Source organism: Pleurodeles waltl, chromosome 3_1 (assembly GCF_031143425.1).
Source record: "Pleurodeles waltl isolate 20211129_DDA chromosome 3_1, aPleWal1.hap1.20221129, whole genome shotgun sequence".
Taxonomy (NCBI): Eukaryota; Metazoa; Chordata; class Amphibia; order Caudata; family Salamandridae; genus Pleurodeles; species Pleurodeles waltl.
In genome coordinates, this window is record NC_090440.1 from 1174311743 (window position 1) to 1174335185 (window position 23443).

The 23443-nt window shown below is 42.5% G+C and overlaps 1 protein-coding gene across 3 annotated transcripts in view; it reads left to right on the forward strand.

The window, feature by feature from the left end:
* Positions 1 to 23443, forward strand: part of PRDM10 (PR/SET domain 10) — a 905887-nt gene that overhangs the window by 92030 nt on the left and 790414 nt on the right. For all 3 annotated transcript variants that reach the window (XM_069224480.1, XM_069224481.1, XM_069224482.1), the window contains exon 2: positions 20691 to 20880. In XM_069224480.1, the coding sequence (XP_069080581.1) occupies positions 20812 to 20880 (69 nt within the window). In that variant the 5' untranslated portion in view covers positions 20691 to 20811. The remainder of the gene's footprint in view (positions 1 to 20690; positions 20881 to 23443) is intronic.

A 23443-nucleotide genomic window follows, 5' to 3' on the forward strand; every position in this document is an offset into this window, starting at 1 on the left:
ACTTTGGCCTGGTCAGCTTTTTCCATTGGTGCACTAATATTCTCCCCATGCTCACGAAACTCAGTTAATACCATACCTACATGCACTTGCCTGAGATCTCTAGGCCTACTATGAAACAGCCCTGAGATAGATACATTTAGTCAGTCTTTCAATAGTGCAATTTATTCAAATACCAATTAAAGGAGATAGTCTTCTGGTGACCTCAGAGGACCATGTGTTTCCCTTTGTTACAATTTAGTGTCAAGGAGATAGAGCAGTGCAGACTCAGTTGAAGTGCCTCAGACATTGAATCAATAAATACGCTTTATCGTAATAGCCATCTAAAGAACCTGTTCTGTTTGTGGTGAGAGGTGGTGGGTGTTTAGGGTTGTTAAGATGTGCATGTCTTTAATGCATACGGTAGGTCAGATAAACAAATTGAAAACATCAAAGTGGACAGTACACTAGGGTGACCACCCATCCGTAAATTTCACAGACTGACGGTAATTTTGCCATGCTGTCCGTTGTCCGTGATGAAAGTCTTAACGGACAGCATTTGTCCATAATTTCAGCCTTTTACCTAAAGGACAACGGAGGCAGGGCGAAATTACCGGCAGATCAGTTTCTCCAGCTGGAAGGAAGGGCAGGGAGTCTCCTGTGTTCTGAGGGAGGGGCAGACAGTTAAGAAAAGGCCTTCTTGCCAGGGTGTCTCCTTCTCTAAAGAAATGTAAATGTGGGTAACTGGTAAATCTGTAAATGCAAAGGGGCTTGAAAACCTGCATTGACTTTAATCAAAGGAGTCACATGAAGCTTTCTGATGGCAAAGATATTTTCTTTTAGAGAGGTACTGTAATGGTGAGCTGTAGAGTGTGTGGTTTTAATGGACTGTTATACATTTTATACCTAATACTAACATTTTTTATATTATTCAAATCTGTATTTGAGAAGCACTTTTTTTATTTAACCGAACTGTATTTGCGCATTTTGTAGCAGCCTATATTATAATGTAATTGTATTTATATAGCACTTACTACCCCTGATGAGGCATTGAATGCATATTTAAAATAAGGACTTACACATTCACAGTCCTTTCAGGAACCTCAGTACTTCATAGTACTAACAAACACTGGCAAAGCCAATAGGTCTTGTTTACGTAAGAGTTATTGGCTTTGCCAATGTGTTTTAGCCATGTTATGCACCAGAGTGGCTGCTGTTCAGCATGGCTAAAAGTTAGTGGCATAGTGGTGTGGAGTGGAGTAGAGTGGCATAGGAGCTAGGAGCAGTGACGTAGAGCCCAGTGGTGCAGAGTACAGTGCAGTGGGGTACAGTGCAGTTGTTAAGAGTGCATTGGCGTACAGTGCAGTAGTTTAGAGTGCAGTAGCATGGAGTGGCGTTGGACACAGTAGAGTGGCATAGAGTGCAGTGGAGTAGAGTGGCAGAAAATGCAGTAGCGCAGAGTGGTGCAGTGGCATAGAGTGCAGAGTAGACTCACGTGGCAGAGAGTGCAGTGGCGTAGTGTAGAGTGGTGCAGTGCAGAGTAGAGTATAGTGTTGTAGTGTGCAGTTGCGTAGAGTGGAGTGATGCAGAGTAAAGTGGCATAGAGTCCAGTGGCATAGATTGCAGTGGCGTAGAATGCAGTAATACAGAGTAGATTGGTGTACAGTACAGTGGTGGAGAGTGCAATGTTGCAGAGTAGAGTGACATGCAGTGATGTAGAGTGGAGTAGAGTGGCACATAGGGCAGTGGCAGAGTACAGTGGTGCAGAGTGGAGGGAAGTGATATACAATGCAGCTGTTTAGGATGCACTGACATACAGGGAGTGCAGAATTATTAGGCAAATGAGTATTTTGACCACATCATCCTCTTTATGCATGTTGTCTTACTCCAAGCTGTATAGGCTCGAAAGCCTACTACCAATTAAGCATATTAGGTGATGTGCATCTCTGTAATGAGAAGGGGTGTGGTCTAATGACATCAACACCCTATATCAGGTGTGCATAATTATTAGGCAACTTCCTTTCCTTTGGCAAAATGGGTCAAAAGAAGGACTTGACAGGCTCAGAAAAGTCAAAAATAGTGAGATATCTTGCAGAGGGATGCAGCACTCTTAAAATTGCAAAGCTTCTGAAGCGTGATCATCGAACAATCAAGCGTTTCATTCAAAATAGTCAACAGGGTCGCAAGAAGCGTGTGGAAAAACCCAAGGCGCAAAATAACTGCCCATGAACTGAGAAAAGTCAAGCGTGCAGCTGCCACGATGCCACTTGCCACCAGTTTGGCCATATTTCAGAGCTGCAACATCACTGGAGTGCCCAAAAGCACAAGGTGTGCAATACTCAGAGACATGGCCAAGGTAAGAAAGGCTGAAAGACGACCACCACTGAACAAGACACACAAGCAGAAACGTCAAGACTGGGCCAAGAAATATCTCAAGACTGATTTTTCTAAGGTTTTATGGACTGATGAAATGAGAGTGAGTCTTGATGGGCCAGATGGATGGGCCCGTGGCTGGATTGGTAAAGGGCAGAGAGCTCCAGTCCGACTCAGACGCCAGCAAGGTGGAGGTGGAGTACTGGTTTGGGCTGGTATCATCAAAGATGAGCTTGTGGGGCCTTTTCGGGTTGAGGATGGAGTCAAGCTCAACTCCCAGTCCTACTGCCAGTTCCTGGAAGACACCTTCTTCAAGCAGTGGTACAGGAAGAAGTCTGCATCCTTCAAGAAAAACATGATTTTCATGCAGGACAATGCTCCATCACACGCGTCCAAGTACTCCACAGCGTGGCTGGCAAGAAAGGGTATAAAAGAAGGAAATCTAATGACATGGCCTCCTTGTTCACCTGATCTGAACCCCATTGAGAACCTGTGGTCCATCATCAAATGTGAGATTTACAAGGAGGGAAAACAGTACACCTCTCTGAACAGTGTCTGGGAGGCTGTGGTTGCTGCTGCACCCAATGTTGATGGTGAACAGATCAAAACACTGACAGAATCCATGGATGGCAGGCTTTTGAGTGTCCTTGCAAAGAAAGGTGGCTATATTGGTCACTGATTTGTTTTTGTTTTGTTTTTGAATGTCAGAAATGTATATTTGTGAATGTTGAGATGTTATATTGGTTTCACTGGTAATAATAAATAATTGAAATGGGTATATATATTTTTTTGTTAAGTTGCCTAATAATTATGCACAGTGATAGTCACCTGCACACACAGATATCCCCCTAACATAGCTAAAACTAAAAACAAACTAAAAACTACTTCCAAAAATATTCAGCTTTGATATTAATGAGTTTTTTGGGTTCATTGAGAACATGGTTGTTGTTCAATAATAAAATTAATCCTCAAAAATACAACTTGCCTAATAATTCTGCACTCCCTGTAGAGTGCAGTGGCATAGAGTGGCATGGGGCAGAGTAGAGTAGCATAGAGTGCAGTGGAATAGAGTGGATTGGTGCACAATGTAGTAGTACAGAGTAGAATGGTGTAGAGTATAGTAGCAGCCAGTGCAGTGTTGCAGAGTAAAGTGTCAGCGTGCAGTGGTGTAGAGTGGAGTGGTCAGAGTGGCGTAGAGTGCAGTGGCGTAGAATAGATTGTTTCAGAGTAGAGTGCAGTTGCATATAGTGGAGAGGTTCAGGGTAGAGTGCAGTGGCATAGAATGCAGTGGCACAGAGTGCAGTGGCATATAGTAGATTGTTTCACAGTAGAGTGAAGTGGCTTATAGTGGAGAGGTGCAGGGTAGAATGGAGTTGCACAGAGTGCATAGAGTGTGATGGCATAGAGTAAAGTGGTGTAGAGTACCGTGGCATAGAGTGCAGAGATGCAGAGTAGATTAAAGTGACGTACAGTGTATTGATGTAGAGTGCAGAGACATAGAGTTGAGTGTTACAGAGTAAAGTGCACTAGCATAGCGTGTATTAGCTTAGAGTGAGGTGCCATATAGTGCAGTGTTGCAGAGTGGCATAGAGTGAAGTTGTGTGAACTAGATTGGTGTTGCCTAGACTGGAGTGGTATAGCCTACAGAGGAGCAGAGTGCAGTGGTGTAGAGAGGCGTAAAGTGCATTGGCATAGAGTATAGTGGTACAGAATAGAGTAAAGAGGCATAGTGTGAAGTAGCAGAGTGCAGTGGCAAAATGTGGAGTGATTCAGAACGGAGAAGAGTGCAGTGCAGTGGCATGGAGTGGTGTAAAGCGGAGTGATACAGAATAGTGTGCAGTGGTGTGGAGTGGTGCAGAGCAGCGTGGAGTGGAGTATGCATGGTGTGGTAACACACTGCCATTACAGACAACACATTTTTGATTGAAATGATCATTACATTTGCACAGATGTACAGTTTTTCAAATCAAACTATACTGTGCACAGACGATGATGTGTGGAAATTGCATCACCTAATGCAATGATTTGTTTTAATCATATAAAGGTATTTGTTTCCATCACAGTTCAGGATTAACAAAAATGTGCTTCATTTGTACTCCTAATTCTGATATATTCTGAAGTTTGTTTAAATGTTGTCATGTGATAGAAAAAACTCTTTCCTAACCCCAGTATCCAGCAAGATTGTCGCATAAATCCTCTCACCTTGAAGTCAGAGAAAGAAAAGTAAACACTAAGTTCCCACCGAAATCAGAGCCTGACATTTGACTTTGTTCTTTGAATGCACAGCAAATGTGATGCGATAAGAACAAGATTTACAGGCCTGTTTACAAAAAGGGAGCACTCAGAAGGATACTGTAAATAAGGTTTGGGCAATGAAAGGAATGAACTCAAGCTGCATAGCCTAAAACAAATAAAGCCAGCAAATTGAAAGCAACAGAATGTGAGTTACAAACCACAAGGCCAATGGCAAGCAACGGGCGGAGGGCATTCCCAAGGAAGCACTATGAATGTGCTTAAAAGGACAGCCGTGGGATACATTGTGGGGAAAGTCCAGTATTTTAGTCCAGTCCGTACCTTGCAGAGGTTTGGCCAAAGCAATCACCCAGGTAGTATGACAAGAAGACCTGGAGTGGTTTCCATGTTGCAGGAAAGGTCTGTACATCCATTTTATCAGTTTGCCACCAGTTCCTATGGTGTAGAGCTTCTGGCACACCTCTTGTAGGGCTAGTGATAGGTGGCAGACATGAAATAGGGCATTTAATGAATATTTAAGGTGGCTGTAAGTAAGGAGTTGACCTGGGTGAAGATGGTAGTCTGCCATAAGGGTTTGGAAATTTAGTAGCTCGCCATCCAGAAACAAATCCCCCAATTTTAAGATACCTGCAGCATGCCACTGATGGAGTTGCTCTGAACACAGCCGTCTTATGCAAGTGGGAAGGCTTAGCAAAGGTAGTGCAGGAGCACAGGGTTTCTTTGTGTCAGTGAGTTTACAGGTTCCAGCAAGGCAAGATAAAGCTATGCATGATAACCCCGGATGGTGATCTGTAGAATGGTTAGTAGGAAACAATGAGCAATGCATTAAGCCTTCCTTAAAAGTCTTTACTGATAAACCCCATCTCATGCGGGGAGGTGGGGAGAAAGCCAGCGAGCCATCCATTGGACCTGTACAGCTGAATAATAGCATTCTAAGTCCAGAAGACATAATCCACCCGCATTTACAGGTAGTTTTATAGTGGAAAGAGCTACCAGACGGCGCCGCAGGGAAAGGTTTGTAAAATAATACTATCATTGGGCTAGCACACCATCTTCACTAGTGCCACCTGGCTTACTAATGAAAGCAGAAGAGAAGACCTAAAAGCAAACTGGGCTTGGAGGGACCGTGACGCTCTGCTGAGATTTTCATCCTGGAAATCAGTGGGAGAATGGTAAATATTAATCACTAGGTTTCGAAAGGTAACTGGTTCCCAGTTCAATCTGAGATCTAATTGTATATAAAGGGGAAAACAGTGCCATATGGTAAAGAAACACTAATTATATATATATTTTTTTTTACAGTTTGTTTGTGCAATTTACGTCCCAAATATTTTGAAGGTTCTATGTCTACTTGACACTTAGGGATAACCCAGATCACTAGTTTGGCTTTTGCTCAATTTCAAAACCATTTAAAGACATGAACAAAGCGGCCAATTGCCTTGCACAACCTTGCAAGGGGTCTGGCCTCTGCTTACCCTTCACAAGCACGAACAGCGGACCATTGCACCAGAAGAGTTTGCCAAGGTGGATGGGTGTTGCTTCTTCAACCACTTGACAGTGCCTCTTCTGTTTCTCACCTGTGTGCAGAGACAACTCCCTAGGTACCCAATACCTTCCGATAGTCTTGGTGGACCCATCTTGTCTGATTTTAGGAATTGTTTCACCTTGTTCTTCTCTTCCTTATTTATCCAGTACTGAGCAACAACACTTTGAATCACTTGACGTGGATCTCCCATTTGATCTCAATTTCATTCTTCTCTTTTATTATCTTTGATTGGTAGTCCGGGCTCCCATTTCTGAGATAAATGTAGTCCCAGATATAGTCTAGTGCTGTGAGACTACAGACAAGTTGTGGGTACCTCACATCCTGACATTAGGTGTGAGACTGTCGGACACACCATCTTGCCTGCCTCTTTTTTTTTTTTTTAAATCTCTTTATTGAATTTTACAGTTAGCAGCTCTTACATTGATTTAATAAACAATGTATTTTTTATGCAATTGTGAGTTTCTTTTTTTTCCCCATTATTTTGCTTCTGATCATTTTATACATTTTGTTCTACATATTTTGCAGTTAGAATCTTTATTGCATTTGGTTCAAAGAGCATTGTATAAGTAATGAGAAAACTGGAAAGAGGAAAACAGAAGATAAAGAAGCCAGAATGAGGCTGTGGAGACAAGGTTATATATATAATGGGTTGGGGGGAGGTGAGAAAGATGCTAGTGATGAAGATGCGTTGATGGGGGGATTGACGGTTTCTTTGTGGATGTTTTGTTAGGCTGGCGAGGTCCGTGTGGGGTTTGGGGGGTTCTATATTACAGTCTTGTGTGTTTCTTTTAGAGGAATATTGCGAGTACTTGTATATGGTTTGTGGATGTAGTGTCTTGTTGCTGCAGTCATTTGCCGTTCTCTTGCAATATTTTTCTAAGGTGGGTGGGTATCATCCTTTTCGAGTAACTGTTCTAGGAAGGTGTCCCATGTCTCTGCATTTTTTACTACAATCCCTGTATCTTTTAATGAGTCCAATACATGTTTTTCTGCGTTGGCCCAGTGTATTAGATCTTTATGCCATCTGTTTATATCCGGGGTGCCAGGAGACTTCCATTGTGTTGCGATGAGGCGTTTAAAGATAATAAACGCTAGATCTGCGCATCTATGTTTTTGCCTGTCTTTATTGCGTCTGTGTCGTATGCCCAATATGCAGGATTCAGCTTTAGTCCCGTCCATTTATTTGTCTGTTGTGTGACAGTGTGCCATGTACGAAGTAGTGGTGGGCAGCTCCAGGTCATGTGACAAAAATCTGCTTCCATGGTTCCGCAACGAGGACATTCAGATGTTGCTTGTGGGAACATGCGTTTTATGCGGAGTGGGGTTAAATATGTCTGGTGTAAATAATTTAGTTGGGTGTATCTGAAGCGGGCGTTGCGAGAAATTTCTCGCGTGGTCGTTAGGGCCATGGTCCATTGTTGCTCTGTGAGAGGTGTTTGCAGAGCCTTATCCCAGTGCGATTTGGCTTGTGCTTGTGTTTTTGCAGGGTAGGCTTGTAGTATGTGGTATATTTGAGATATACTTGGTGGCGTGTTAATATCTGCTAGTAGTTCGTGTAGGGCGGGGGCTGTTGGTGGTTCTGAGTTGCCTTGGCCCCATACTTTGCGTATCAGTCCTTTGATTGCCCCGTATGTTATAAATTCCCCTGGTCCTAAGTTGTATGTCTCTGCCAATTTTGTATATGTTATGTATTGCTCGCCTACATATAGGTCGCCGACCTGCTGTATATCTTTTGTTATCCACGACGCTAGATACAGTGTTTCGTGTAGTTTATTTATTCCTGGTATAGCTAGTAGGGGAATCTTTGGTGAGTATTGTGGTGCGTCGGTTCCCTGAGATACATATCGATTCCAGGTGCGTACGGCAACTGTCATTAGTGCGTTTTTGTGGTATGAGGTGTGTGTCCCTCCTATGAGCCAATCTAGTATCTTTGTTCTCCCTAATTGTGTTCTCACTTTATGTCCCTCCGGACTTGGGGGGTCTTGTAGCCAGGTCATGATCCAATGTAACTGTGCTGCTGCATAGTAATGCTCGAGTTGCGGTACCCCCATTCCTCCCTTTTCCATTGGGAGGTAGATTTTATCAATAACTACCCTTCTGCGACCATTCGCCCATATCAGTTCAATTAATAGTTTGGTTAATTGTGTGAAGAGTGTTTTTGGTAATATTAGTGGTAGTGCTGTGAAGTAATAGAGAAGTCGAGGTAGTACTATCATTGTGGCCAGAGCCACTCTTCCCATAGGTGAGAGGGGTAGTGAGCACCAGAAGGGTATTGAGCTTTTGATTGATCTGATGGCTCTGTCCAGGCTGCCTTCCTTTAGGTCTATAGCGCTATGATAGATGTGGACTCCTAAGTATTTAATAGTGGTGTGTTCCCATTGTAATGCATCATCAGTTGACGTTTCAGCGTGTGGTGTTGGGGACGGGCACATGGGGAATATGCATGATTTGGACCAGTTGACACGCAGACCAGATAAGTCTCCGAATGTGTTAAGTAGTTGTAGTATATGTGGTAGAGATTCTGTATGGTTGCGTAAATATATTAGTGCATCGTCTGCATATAGTGATATTATGCGGAATTCTTCGCCATCTGGGATACCCCATTGTACTGTTTCATTGCGTAGTCTTGCCGCGAGTGGTTCTATTGCGAGTGCAAATAGTAGTGGTAATAGCGGGCAACCTTGTCGCTTTCCTCTTCCTATGTCGAATTTCTCTGAGATGATTGCGCCGGTTTTAATCCGTGCTTTGGGGTTAGTGTATATTATGGACAGCCAGCGTGTAAAGCCAGCACCAAATCTCATTCTTTGTAATGTTGTCATCAGAAATGGCCAGCCCAGAGTGTCAAAGGCTTTTTCCACATCCAGTGACACCGCCACACTGGATTGATCCTGTTCCTGAGTCATGGACATAATGCGTATTAAGTTTCTTATATTAATAGCGGTATTTCGCCCTGGTATAAAGCCAGATTGATCTGGGTGTATTAGGGTAGTCATTAGCGGCAGGAGGTGATTGGCTAGGATTTTCCCCAGAATTTTATAATCTGAATTTAATAAAGATAAGGGTCTGTAGGAGTGGACGTTTAAGGGGTCACGACCTTTTTTGTGTAGGACTACAATTGTCGCTTCCCTTTGCGTTTCTGTGAGTTGTCCTCTTTCATATGCTTCTTGTAGCATATTTTGGAGTGATGTGATTATCTGTGGTGTGAAAGTTTGGTAGTATTCGATGGGGAGACCATCTGTTCCTGGAGTCTTATTGTGTGTCAGCTGTTTTAATGCCTGTAGTATCTCTTCCCTTTCGATTGGTCTATCAAGGTTGGTTATTTGTTCTGCATTTAGTCTTTTAATTGGGGCTTGATGAAAGAACTTTGCCAGTTGTGTCGGATGTGGGGGAGGTTCAGCTGTGTACTATAGTATTGTTTGAATGTGTGGTTAATCTCTTGTTGTGTGTTTATCATTGTGCCTGTGTCTTGGCGTATAGCGTTTATGGGAGTGACTTTCTGTGTCCCCTTTGCTAGCCACGCTAACAATCTGCTAGAGCGGTCACCTTCAGAGTGTAGACGTGCTATCTAGTGTTTATGATCGAATTTACGCAATCGTGTCTTGGTTGCATTCCATTAATTTTTGAGGTTAGCTAGTTCGTTACTATTGCCTCTCCCCAGAGCCATTTCACATTCTGTGTTGCGAATTTTGCTTTCTGTTTCGTGTAGTTCTGCACTTAATGCTTGGCGGACCCCTCCTGCCGTTGCTATACACATGCCCCTTATAACTACCTTGTGACCGTCCCATTCTACAGCACGTGATGTTGTTGTCTTTGTATTAATTGCGAAGTATGTTTCTATTTCTTCTGCTATTTTAGCGCGGAAAGGGGGATCTCGTAATAGGGTGGGTTGTAGGCGCCATGTTGGTATGCATGTTGTTTGTCTGCCCCATTTTAATGTTACTAGTAGCGGGCAGTGGTCTGATAGGGTTTTGGCAAGGTATGTTGCGTTATGTATTATATGTGCTAGCCCGTTAGTGCATAATAATAAATCTATTCTCGTATGGAGATGGTGTACTGGTGAGTAGAAAGAGTATTCTCTATCTGTGGGGTGTAAGCGTTGCCATATGTCTTGTAGTTCTCTTTCTTGTATCCATTTATTGAATGCACAGGACAGTGTCTTGCATTGGGTGTCTCTCATTGGGGGGTGTGATCTATCTAAGGACATCTCAATTACACTATTAAAGTCACCTCCCCATATAGTGGGTATGGTCGGGTCATATGGGATTTGCGTGGTGATAGTTCGGAGGAATTCTCCCTGGCCCATGTTGGGTGCATATAGTCCAATTATCGTTAGTTGCTTTCCGTCTAACTCTCCATCTAGACTAGTGTATCTTCCATTGGTGTCTGTATGTACATTTTTGATTGTGTACGGTACACCCGGAGCTATCCATATTAATACTCCCTTCGCATATGTCGAGGTTTTGGTTCCGTGTGTTATTCCCGACCATTTTTTGTCTATTTCACGCAGTTCATGTGCTGTGGCATGCGTCTCTTGTAGGATAGCTATATGTATTTTGTCTCGTTTAAGGTATGAGTGTATCTTATGTCTTTTAGACATATTTGCTACTCCCCAAACATTCCAGGTTACTATATTATATACCGTCATTTTGTGTGGATTGCTTAGTATAGTATGTTTCACGTGTCCCGGGTCCCAGGCCGTTACACACGCCACGCCCCAAATCTCCTTTGTGTGGGATATTAAGCATCTTGTGGGAGAGAATAAAAGTAAAAGAGAGAGTAGAACTTACATTGGTTAATCTTACTGGGGGCTGCAAGGCACAACTGGTGCAACTTTTTACATTTGCTACTGCAAGGTCCTTTCGGTTACCCATTGGGTTGGGGGCAGGGGCGTTGTTCTGTTTCCCAAAGTGTCTCCGATTTCCAGCCCGGTTGTTTGTACTTGCATCCCCTCACGTGTTCTATTTTTGTCAAGTCTGGTTGTTGCTCCAGGCTTACTTGATTTTTGGGGGAAGAGTTTCTGTGATATTTCCATTGTACTGCTTTTGTTCCTTGAGTTCTCGAGTGCGCACTAAGGAAGTCTCACTATTACAGAGTTAGAGGTCGTCCGGCGAGCGTGGGGTAAACGTTGGTCCCGCGGTGAGTGCCAACGCAGTTAGGCCTTGTTGACTGTTCGTTGAGTCTGAATCTGAATTGTTTGTGTCTTGGCTGGATCGTGGTTGAATGGATGAAAACCTGTTCGCCAGTTTTAAGACTTGGAGTTGTTCCGCCTCTACTTGCGATTTTGTTGGACCCGATTCTGTCTTACGTGTAGATTTTCTTTTGCGTTGCGGTTGTGGAGTCAGCCACTCTTTTTGTTTTCGGGTCTCAGCTGTAGGGTCTATCAGTCCTTTCGCGTGTATCCAAGTCCATGCATCTTCTGATGTTGGGAATATATGCGACCTTTCACCGTCCACTACCCGCAGTTTAGCTGGGTACATCAATAAGTATGAATAGTTTTTATCTCTCAATATTTGTTTTGCTGTGTTGAAGGTAGCGCGTTTGCGTTGGACTTCAGCTGTGTAGTCTTGGTAGGCCGTGATTTTTGTATTCTCTATATCAATTGGACCTGTTGTGCGGAAGTTTCTTAGTATCTGGTCCCTGTCTCTGTAGTTGAGAAGTCTCGCAATTAGTGGTCTTGGTGGGGCTCCCGGACGGGGAGGGCCCCCTGGAACTCGGTGTGCTCATTCCACTATTAGTAGTGGTGGGGGGTCGTTTGTAAATATGTTTTCACTAAGCCAGCTCTCCAGGAATAGTTCTGCGTTTGGGAGTTCGATCTTCTCCGGGAAACCGAGGAATCTCACATTATTGCGGCGAGAGTGTCCTTCCGCCTCGTCAGCTCGTTTGTTTAGGCGTAGTATTTCAGTTTCCTGTTGTTGAAGCCGTTGTTTTAGGTCTGTTATGTCTGGTTGCGTCGATTTAAGGGTTATTTCAGTTGTTGCGACCCTTTCTGTGAGTTTTCGTTGTTCCATTCGAAGCGTGTTGACTTCAGCCACTACAGTGTCTATTTTTCCTTCTAACGATGTTTTAGTGTCAAGTATTGCTAGGAGTACCTTTTCCATTTGCACGGAGTGGGCGGCTAGGGTCTCTGTTACTCTGTGTAGGACATTTGGGTGAGGTTCTATGTCCATTTCTGAGGCTGATGAGGGTCCAGTTTCAGTTTGTGTTTTTTGTGCTTTCGGTTTCACCATTTTTATATTAACCTTAAGTTCAAGTGTATCAGATTTAAAATTTATGCAGATTGTCCTCCGCGGTACCAACCCGTCTCGGGACCGTTGATCAACAACGTCGTTCTATCCGGTGGTCTTGATTTTATAGTTCGATTTTGGGGCTAGATGAAGTCGAGATCCCCGCTACTTTGCGCGTGCATGCAGCGGTCACCCCGCGGGTCACCCAGCTCCCCTCTCAGCCGTGTCTATCCTGTGACATCCGTCCCGTGCCCCTCGTTAACTTCCACACTAGTGAGCCTCTCCGTGTCGGCCGTAGATGAACTGCAGAAATGCGCAACTATAGTGTATCGGCGCCGCGCCGTGTGCCTCGTCCGATTTATCGGGTTGATTTAAGCATTAGTGCTTATTGCGCACGTCTACCGATGTCAGTGTCGTCTACGGGTTTCAGCAGGGTTCGATCTCACCTCCATCATTTCTTTAGGCCCTTTGCTCCGTACCACCCCATCGATCACGTCCCTGTTTAAGCGATTTTGAGCCCACGTCGATAAGTGTTTCCGCTCGCCCAGGGCCTAGCTCCGCAAGTGGTCTCGGCGTTGGTAGTGGTGCAAGTCAGGGCCCCGATATATGTCTCGGGGTCGTGCGCTCCTCACCTCCGTCTCGTCCTGCTCCGGCGGCCGGATTTCTCCCGATTCGAGTAGGCCCGCGTGTGGGCGCCGCCTCGGCTCCTTTGCGGGTCGTCCGGTTTGCACTCACTGTGTCGTGGGTTTCCGTTGTACGGTCTTACTTATTGTGTTTTCCGTATTGCACTCATTTACAGCAGTTTTCATGTGCAATATCTGGGATTTCGTTGCTTTATCAGGATCTTTTGTCAGCTGTGGACGGAGCTCACTTTAGAGCGTCCTTTCACGTCGCTATCTTGGCCACGCCCTCATCTTGCCTGCCTCTTTAATAACAATTTAGGTTGAAAGTCCATGGGCGGTTGGGGTAAGCCAGATGTTTTTGTTAAATTTGTTTAAACTAGCATGAGCTTTATTACCTTAATGTTTCCCAAACTGTTTGCCAGGGGTTTTAAAATGTTCAGAAACATAATCAAAATGTTGCTGTTACTTTCTCTTCAAGAAAGAATCATTAGATTTGGGTAGGGGTGATGGACTTGGTGATTGGCCTACGCTACTGATCAAGGACGTAATGTGACACCTGAATTTAGCATACCAGGAGGCATTCACAAAAAGACCACAGTGAATAAGTAGTGCTATGTTAAAAAACAGTAAATAAATGCACTGTCAACATAGTGAGGCATGGCCTCTCTTGTGTGTGTCTATAAAACTGACGTTTGTTCTTCAATTTTTGTCCTGAATTTTGACCCTTTGTCCTGAATTTTTTACAGTCTTGTCCAGAATTTGCTTCAATGCTAGGTGGTCACCCTACAGTACACACCTTTGTCGTAAGCCATTTTTGTTGGTATCTTTTGTGAGAGGCTACCATCAAAATCTATAAGAACTTTAGGCCAAGTGTCTTTGTGGATTTCAGATATTATGGCCTAAACACCGTTTGGCATATCAGAGTGTAAGTCGATCTTCACAGTCAAATGCTGATTTTTAATTAGGGCTTCCATTATAATATAATTTATCTTATAGACATTTCTGTCTGTAACTTATCTATACTTATAGATGTATCACTGTTTCTCTATATTAATTCACATGAAACTAGATTTGACCACATTTATTTAACTGATTGCGGTATATTTGCAGTTGGATGTCGTTTCAGTGTTGGTGCTATAAGAAGCTATATATAATGCATCTCTCCTAAGCAATACACTTACATCACCCCAATTTAGCACAGAGGCATATTAAAGATGTTTAAAGCGTCAGTAGGAAAAGACGACCCTTTTGTTTTGTTTTTTAACTCTTTTGCATGTCAGTCTGCACAGCTGTTGGTTTAACAGGCTTGACAGTGTCAAATAAAGTTCAAAGGAAGACCGATATTCTGCATTTTTCCATATTTAAAAATAAACACTTAGATGATTTTGTGCATGTCTGAATAAAAATAAGAAAAAAATGGAAACTGCGAGCCTTACTTATAATCAATAAAATAAAAGATATACCTGTTGACACTTTACAATTACATTGTATGTGGGCTATTTAATCTAACAAAAAGGTTTTGCTGCTAAGTTAGTTTATCTTGATAAAGCGCACGTTCACCAAGATGTTTCTTGCCAATGTATAGGTGAAAGAAGTTTAGGTCACCAGGAAAGTAATGTATGCAGTGCCCTTGTCGGAAAAGCCAGGTTTTTTGGTATTTTTGAAAGATCAGAAAATCAGATTCTGTAAATACGTTGCCACTAAAAAATAAGATGAAATCTAACATCTTATAGACATATTTCCTTTGTTTTAGTAATATGGTTTAGACGTGCTCCTGTGTTCGGTGTAGATAAACTTGAAACTCCAGGAGGACAATGATGGAAACATCAGGTCATCAGAAGGGTGCCGAACAGACTGTATTAGATTCTTCTATTTTACCTAACACTGGGATCAGGTGCATAATAATAATTAGTCTCTGCAGTCGCCATGTTTAGTGCTGTTACTTTTTGACCAGTCATTAAGCAAGCAGGCTGAGTGACTCACAAAAAATAGGTGCTGTTCTACTAAACTTCTTTTCTTAAAGTGCTCCGCCATCCGTGAACCTGGCGGTCATGAGACTGCCAGGTTCGTAATGAGGCCCTTAATGTCTGTGGACCTATGAATTTGCCTTTTTTGGAGTTTATCTGCATCTTCCTGATACAGGCCCATGACTGTGCTGCTCCCTATTGTCGACCACATCACCTCTCCTGATATATCTGTTGGCCCACAATCTTCCACATGTGATAATGCTCTTCCTGCATATTCTGTATTCTGCTGCTCCATTCTGCTGGCATCATACGGGCAATTTATATAATCTTTAAGGAGGCAGTACAAACTGTTCTCTTGCTGTGGGTTAGTCATGCCAGGACGCAGATTGTGGTTTTAGTTGTTAATGTTTTATTAGGTTAGAAGTAGCCACTTTGGTGTGGACTTATGTTGTGGTGCATTTTCTGAATGGGTTTCATTCTTAGTGAGCATCCCATAAATTGTTGAGTTTTCACACATTGAAAGAATGAACAAGTATATCTCAAGGTAGATGTAAGGTAGATGCAAGGGGTTGAGTTCATCACCAATGTTTTGTCACCCATAAAAAAGTATTCTGCCACTCTGCTTTGCTTTTGAGCAATTGTTTAACCTGGATTAACCCAGTTTCATGTACACTAAAATTGGATGGTCTTTATTCATCATCATCATCATCATCATCATGCAGAGCTTTATTCGTTCATCAAGAAACCATCAAAGTGAACAAAACAAAATATTCCATATAAATTTACATTAATAAATACAAGAGATAAAAACCTATGTAAAATGCTAACAACAATAAAATCAACCAATCCCTGAAACCCAAGCCACTGAGCATGCATAATTAGCACAGATTGTTAAACATAATTCATTGACATTCTTTTTAAAAAACGGGTGCGTATGTGCCATGCAGCCACAAAAAACTTGCCTACTGTCTGCACCATAAAAATAGAAGTATCACATTTTGAGATCCTGAGATCAGTAACATATTGTCTGATGCCCAGGCTGCAGCAGATAGGAAGTATCCACTCGCGCCAGTAAATAGCATAAGCTATACAGAAAAACTAAAAATGTTCAATTGACTGAGGAGCTGCACCACAGACCGGGCATATGTTCAATACAGATGTTGCCCTCCGGCAACTTTTCAAAGACATTAGTGGCAAACACCCATAATGAAAACGAATATACAAGCTCTTGGCAAGGGGTTTAGGGATAATTTCTAAAAAGGACTTAAGATCAGGATATTGATTGGTCAACCACCTCTGAATTGCAGCAAAAAGATGGTTGTTCCTAACATCAGCCCAATAAGCTGATTTCAGGGATTGCATCTGGGCTTTCCTTAAACCCATGGTGTTCTCCCAAAAACTCCAAAGACCCAGGATACAGAACCAGTTTGACACATGCTTAAACCATGGGATGGAGGCTATGTTAGGTCTTTTTAAAATTCAAGAAGTGAATTCCTGTAAATACTAAGTTCCGAAGTGGACCATATTCTTACCCAGTATAACAGAGGTTTTAAAACTAGCATATCTAAAATTAATTTAAGACCAAGACAGATGGGAACCAGAGGAGTAATGCCTGGGCAAGTATGTAATGCTCTAACAAAGCTATTTTCTCTCACAGACAGTTTATGAACCTTCAAGTAGCCACACACCCCTGCACCATAGGCAGCAGCATTTTGTGCTTTGCAAGATAAATCTTTAGGGTCGGAGATACCACTCTCATGCTGGTACTCTTATACAAGCTTAAGATAGCACCTGACCTGTGTTGTAGGAGAAACAAACGCTTACTAATCTGATCCTCCCAATTAACATTTTTTGAGATCCTGATACCAAGACAATCTGTGGAGGCACCCCTATTCAAGGGAACACCGTCTACAAAAACTATGCATCTCTTGGCTGGCCCAGAACTGAGCACCATCAATTTCATTTTGCTGACATTTAGTTCTAGCCCGCGGTCTGCACAAAAAGCTATAAACCTATTGACAAGAATCTGTAGTCCTTTCGGTGTCTTGGAAATAAGGAGAGAATCATCCGCAAAAAGTGATATGGGGATTTTTTGAACATTTAAAGTGAGGGTCTTGTTTTGGCAAGAAGACAAGGTTTGAACCACATTGTTTATCTATAAAGTAAATAATGACGGTGCCAGGACGCGACCTTGACGAACACTCTGCTGTATAGGGATATGGTCAGTTAATTCTCCCCGATTGCCCCATTCCACCGGAGCGTAGGTACCTTCATGAAGCTGCACTGAAAGATGAATTATGTTCCTGGGTATACCCTCTTTATCTAAAACCTCCCATAATTTCCGTCTAGGAAACAAATGAAATGCGGACCGAAGGGCCACGAAAGTGACATGCAGACTTTGTTTGGTGAGAAATACATACTGCCTTTATAAAAGAGCCAACCGGAAGACTTGGTCCACAGTACTAGTTTTGGGTCGACACTTGAAGGGGAAACAGCACATGATTAGCATCACCCCACTCTAACAACCTATCCAAAACCTGCTTTGCAATTATTTTTGTAGATTATTGATAAGGTTGATAGGTCTATAATTAGCAGGGGAGCTCACTTCACCTTTATTGTAAATGGGTCTTATTTCAGCTCCCTTCCAGGTACCCGGGATAGGGCCTCTGGGTGCTATAGCATTGCATATCATATTGATGTAACTGGACCAGATAACCAGCTCAGATTTATCTAAATCCCCTGGTATTTTCTCTGGTCCAGGAACTTTGAAAGATTCCAAAGAGGCAATTGCAGCACTAGTTTTTCCCAAGTTAAAAACAATGCAGTCATCAGGACTATTAATGCCCGCCCCAGACCCTCCTAACAAGGGGTTAAGTTTGAGCTGCCTCAAGGGAGAACTAGATGTATCACTGGATAGAGCATAAAGATTGGAAAAACGATCAACCCAACTCTGCAGTTGGATATGATTATGATTGAAGCTCCTGCCCTCATTATGACTTTGGGAGAGTAACTTCTAGAAAGTCCTATTATTATTTAAACTAGATGCTTCAAGCAAATTCTTCCAAATGGTATCTCGCAGTTTTTCTTCACCTGCGCTATGTCCTTATTATATGCACATATGGCCGCCCTAATCTTCCCCTGTGATCGAGACACGACACCTAACTTTAGCGCTGATATAGCCTTTGAGCAATCATTGTTAAACCACGTTTTTGTGTGTGGAGACAGTCCACTTGGTAATAGTCTTACTATAAAAATGCCCTATAAATTTAAGAACGAAGGTCTCATGAATGCTGAGGACTGCAATATTTCCAACCTCATGCTCCTCATAATTAGATAAGGCATCAATAAACAAATTATAAATCTCCTTATACAAATAAGGGTTTGACTTCACTTTCGGCCAGGTATCACGTTTATAATCATTTGCCACTAATGGCTTGGGCACCAAAGTAAAGTGGTTATCCTGTGATCTCAAAAATACATTGCTATGCAAAGTAAGAAGTAAAGAATTATGATCGCTATCATGGTGAAAATCAACCCTCATACCTTCCAGCATAGGCCACAATCTTACATCTACTAAAAAATAATCAATGACACTAGTCGACTGGCCTCGCCTAAAGGTAGGAGCATTACATTGATCTGAATGCGTAAGACCATTACAAGGCCTAAGCCCTTGCATAAGACACAGCCCTGTTAATTAAAGGCGGCACGAGAACAAATAGGCAGTCGTTTTCCGATCAATCGTGGTATACCCCAATATTCATCCTCTTCAACAGTCAAATCGCTGCTTTAGAAGAGTGTTCAAATGAACAATTAATATCACCAGTGGCTACTAAATTAAAAGAATAATGCAATGTATCTATGAATTCAATCATCTGGGCCAAGGTCTGAGAGTCTACACCTGTGACAGTGATCTAGCATATATGTTAATTATTACAAGCCTAAAGCCTCGCTTGAATTCCAGCTGAATGCCTAGTAAATCAGGTGAGTCTATTTTTAGGGCTGAGTGAGTACACTGCAATTTCTTATTTATCAGTATCAAAACGCCTCCCTTAGCCTAATCGCTGCCCCCAGCAGCGAGCTGGGCCTCCACATAATTACATAAAAATCCATCCAGAGAGACTGAGGCAAAAGCCTAAGTCTCCTGAAATATGCATATAGCTTGCTTATTAACATAAGTGGCCCACTCTGGGTCCATTAATTTGCTACCCAACCCTGCTAATTCCAAGACATAATAGATAACTTAGCACTATCATCCATAGTACTAGACCTACAACTCTGGGCCTTGTCCCCTTTCCCGCAATCAACAGGCCAAACCAACACACCATCCCTACCCCACAGGGAATACTGGTATGATTGTAGCACATGATTCAGTGGCTAGTCAGTCAATAGCAGTCAGGTGAGGGGAATTGCTATCAGCCAAAGCAAGGACATGTGATTGTCCGAGATCAAACTTCCTACCTACTATCTCCCTGGAAATTATAGGTGTTGTGATATCAGCCGGAGATAGTTTTAGCCTAATTACCACCCCTTGAGGGTTCCTGAGATAACAGGTGTGCAGTTTAAAGTCAATGAGATTGGTCACTAGCAACTTATCGATAAGAAAAATAGAGATAAAATCATAATTTGACCCTTGCGGACTGTGTCTTATAGCCTCTACAATATACGCTCTAATTACAGAGATGCAATTATGCTGAACTCTCAGACACAATAGTTGAAGTAGATTAACAATTTCAAACATACACATTTCACCTGATGGGGCTAAACCTCTGGGTTACTAGTCATCTTATGCACAACAATCAATTTCAGGGGTTTATCAGGTTCATGATACACTGTAATCACTGTATGTTTCAAATCATTTGCAACCCATACGTGGGCGAAAGGGATAGTGGGCTGAGATCTGTTCGATGATATTGGGTCTGAAAAGGATTTTGACAAATATTGGGGCATAGCAATGAACGTGGAGTCTTCTACCTCCTTGAGCAGTGTGCTGGTGCCCTTCTTAACAATACAATATTGCCTATTGTAAGAAACTCCCATGTGTATGACCTAAGGTAATCTATGCTGTGCCTGAGTGTCAGCAACAGACTGGAATCTGTAGGCTCAACACCAATTCCTTAATCTGTGGTAAATACTCTCACTTGAGGTATGCAGTTTAATAATCTTTTAAACTGTAATTTGAGTAAGGCAAGAGTTTTAGTCAAAATGAGTATTTATTAACTCACTCTTCTATGTGTTGTGTTAAAGCACTGGTCCATGCGTACATGCTGGTCTTTAGACTAGAAGAATATCCCTAAATGGAGCTACTAGTTACCAGTTTATGCAATACATAGTTTTTGTAAAGCAAAGCTTGTGGAATGTTTTTCAGTGGTGCCTCCATGTTTTCTAGTCTTCTCCGAGTTTCAGTTGGCTCCAAAATTTGTTTCAAGTATGCTCTTTTGTTAGCTTAATCATATCTTACACCAATCCACCAGGTGTTTGAGAGATATTCCATATAAGCTGTAGAGCTGTTGTTCTGAAACCGAGGATTCAACACTGGGTGAGTTGGTTTCCTCTAATATGGCCCCTAAAATCAGTTTGCCGTAGACGTTCAGTGCTCACTGAGCGTTCAGAAATTCCATAAGCACTTCAGTATTTACTGTTTGCCTGAGGTGTTGTTCGATCTGTGGCAATTGAGAAAATGCCATATTTGGATTTTTAAACAATTGCTGTTCCTTTGTCTTGTTGACAGCCATGTCTGTGAAGGCCTCCTTGTCCTGTGAGAGGAGACACAGAAGGGTGGTGAATCTTATATCCTGTGGCATGCGCCAATAACCTACACTGCCTGTGGCACTCACCCGGTTAAGGGGGGTATGGACGCTAAGGATGAAGATCCACAAGTGTGGTCCACTGCTGAGGAACATGAACGGGAAACTGCACAGGTGACTAAGACCTCTTTATCACATCCCGTAGAAATTGTCTTTGTTGACTTCATCCTCTCCCCACATCTTTGGATTTCTTCCTCCTCTTTGTCTGTTGCTTAACTTTATCTCTGTCTTTTTTTGTATTCCTAAGGCTGATTTCTGTTGCTTGTTTTTAGATCTGCTGTATTCAAGACCTTTTGGTTTTACTCTTATTGTATGTATGATATATTTAGTTATAAGGGCTGTGGGCCAGCACCCTTCATTCATTGGTCTGTTATTGTTTCATTCACATTTTTCTGATGCCCACCACAACATAGGAAAAAGGGGCACTCCAGCCATTGGCTACGTTTTGTGTGCGTAATGGCATTCTGCTGTTTCACAAGGAGAACATCCACACACAAGGTAGTTCTCTTCTGTGTTCGGAGCTACTACGGCAGTGTGTGCTTTTTGAAACTAAAAAATATATTTTTGCTTTTATTTAGTGTTTCCTATTGACAAGGATTTGTTATCTTCCTCTGCAATAACGTTTTGCAAAAACCATGACAAAAGAAAAACATTGGCAAAGCAACATGACTGGCACCCAAGCCCAGAGCTGTTGGCTTTGCCAATTCTTGTTATTTGTTTGCCAGCCCAAAAATGTTTATCCTACATACATTGAAGGCGGGAAAGATGGCTCAAAAATTTTGATTTTTCTTTTTTTTAATCCATCGATGATTATGATAACCTGCTATTTCAAAATGTTTTTACTGGCTGAGTTCCAGTTCATTTGGTGTGATGGGGACTAAGTAAACACAACAAAAGCAAGTACCTTTGGGCATTCAAGCATGGAATTGTTAACTTATTGAGCGCAGTCCAAAGTATACAAATTCCATGTTCTGTAATCTACATGTCCAGCACCTAATAATGTGGGAGCTGATTTTTTTTTCTGAGGGCATCAGGGACTTTAGCGTCCCTTTAAGATATCCAGTGCGTTCCTAGTATATCCTATTGATACATATAAAAGAAGCTATATTTGCAAACCGGGAATCAAACAATAGCCAAAGCTAGACATCTGAAATAAATAGTATTAAAAGGCCAGTGATGTAACTTGCCGCTATTTATCGAATTGTCTGTCACAATGTATTTGTTGAATAGATTTAGTTTGACTGATCATTGAAAATCGGAGAGTTATCATCAACCCCAGGCAAGTTCCCTTGGTATAGTAAACCCTGATATGGTGAGCAGACATTACTAATTATTGTTCACAAACAAACGTTTTAAAGATGAACAGATTTGCACAAATGTGTTGCCGAAGTATCTAACCCTCACTTTAAGATCATTTGCCATGATATCTCGTCAGTTCAGAGTCCAGAAAATAATGAATGTTTAATTGAATTGCCTGGGTCTAATTATAAGCTGGAAATAGACACAGATTGGCAGGAGGGATTAATGCCTATGCATTTGAAAATTCTATTAATGAATGTTGCAAAAGAGACAAGAAAAGCCATGTACCCTATTCGTAACTACTGGGAACGAGCATTGCCAAAGCCAACAGGTCTTGCCAACGAGTTTTAGCCATGTTGTTGACCAGCCTGGCTGCTGTTACGCATGGCTAAAGGTTAGTGGCATAGAGGAGAGTGGCGTGGAGTATTGTAGAGTGGAATGGGAAGAGAGGAGTAGAGTGTTGTAGAGTGGCAGGGAGTGTTGTGTATTGGAGTCGCATAGTGTGGAGTCATGTAGAGTGGCATACATTGGAGTGGCATAGGGTAGAGTGGACTAGTGTAGCGTGCATTGGCGTAGAGTGTTGCAGATTGCAGTGGCATGGAATTGAGTGGTGTACAATGCAGCGTTGTAGAATGCAGTGGATTTAATTAGAGGGTGCACAGTAGAGTGGAGTGGCGCGGAGTGGAGTGGTGCAGAGTGCAGTGCAATGCCACTGAGTGCAGTGACGTAGAGTGGTGCAGAGTCGAGTGATACTGAGGGCAGTGGCGCAGAGTAGAGTCGAGTAGCATAGAGTGCTGTGGCAAAGATCGCAGAGTAGAGTCGAATGGCACAGAGTGCAGTGGCGTAGAGGGCCATGGTGTAGAGTAGAGTGGCGGAGAGTGGTGAAAAGTGGAGTGGTGTACAGTTGAGTGTTGCAGATTATAGTTGAGTAGCATAGAGTGCAGTGGTGTGGAGTGCAGAGTAGAGTTGAGTGGCATAGAGAGCAGTGGCGGAGAGTGGTGCAGAGAAGAGTAGCATAAAGTGTGGAAAGTAGTGTATAGTCTCATTGAGTGAAGTGCAGAGTAGAGTGACAAAGTTCAGTGGCGGAGAGTTCAGTGTTGCAGAGTATAGCGTAAGTGCAGTGGCATAGAGTGGCATAGAAAGCAGTGGTATAAAGTAAAGTGATGCAGAGTAGAGTGCAGTGGCATAGAGTGAAATGACATATAGTTCAATTGTGTAGAGTGCATTGTCGTAGAATGCAGCAGTTAAGAGTGCAGTGGAATAAAGTGGAGTAGCACAGAGTGGAGTATAGTGGTGTACGGTGCAGTATCGTAGAGCAGATTGTTTCAAAGTAGAGTGAAGTGCCAAAGAGTGGAGTGGTGCAGGTTAAGGTCCAGTT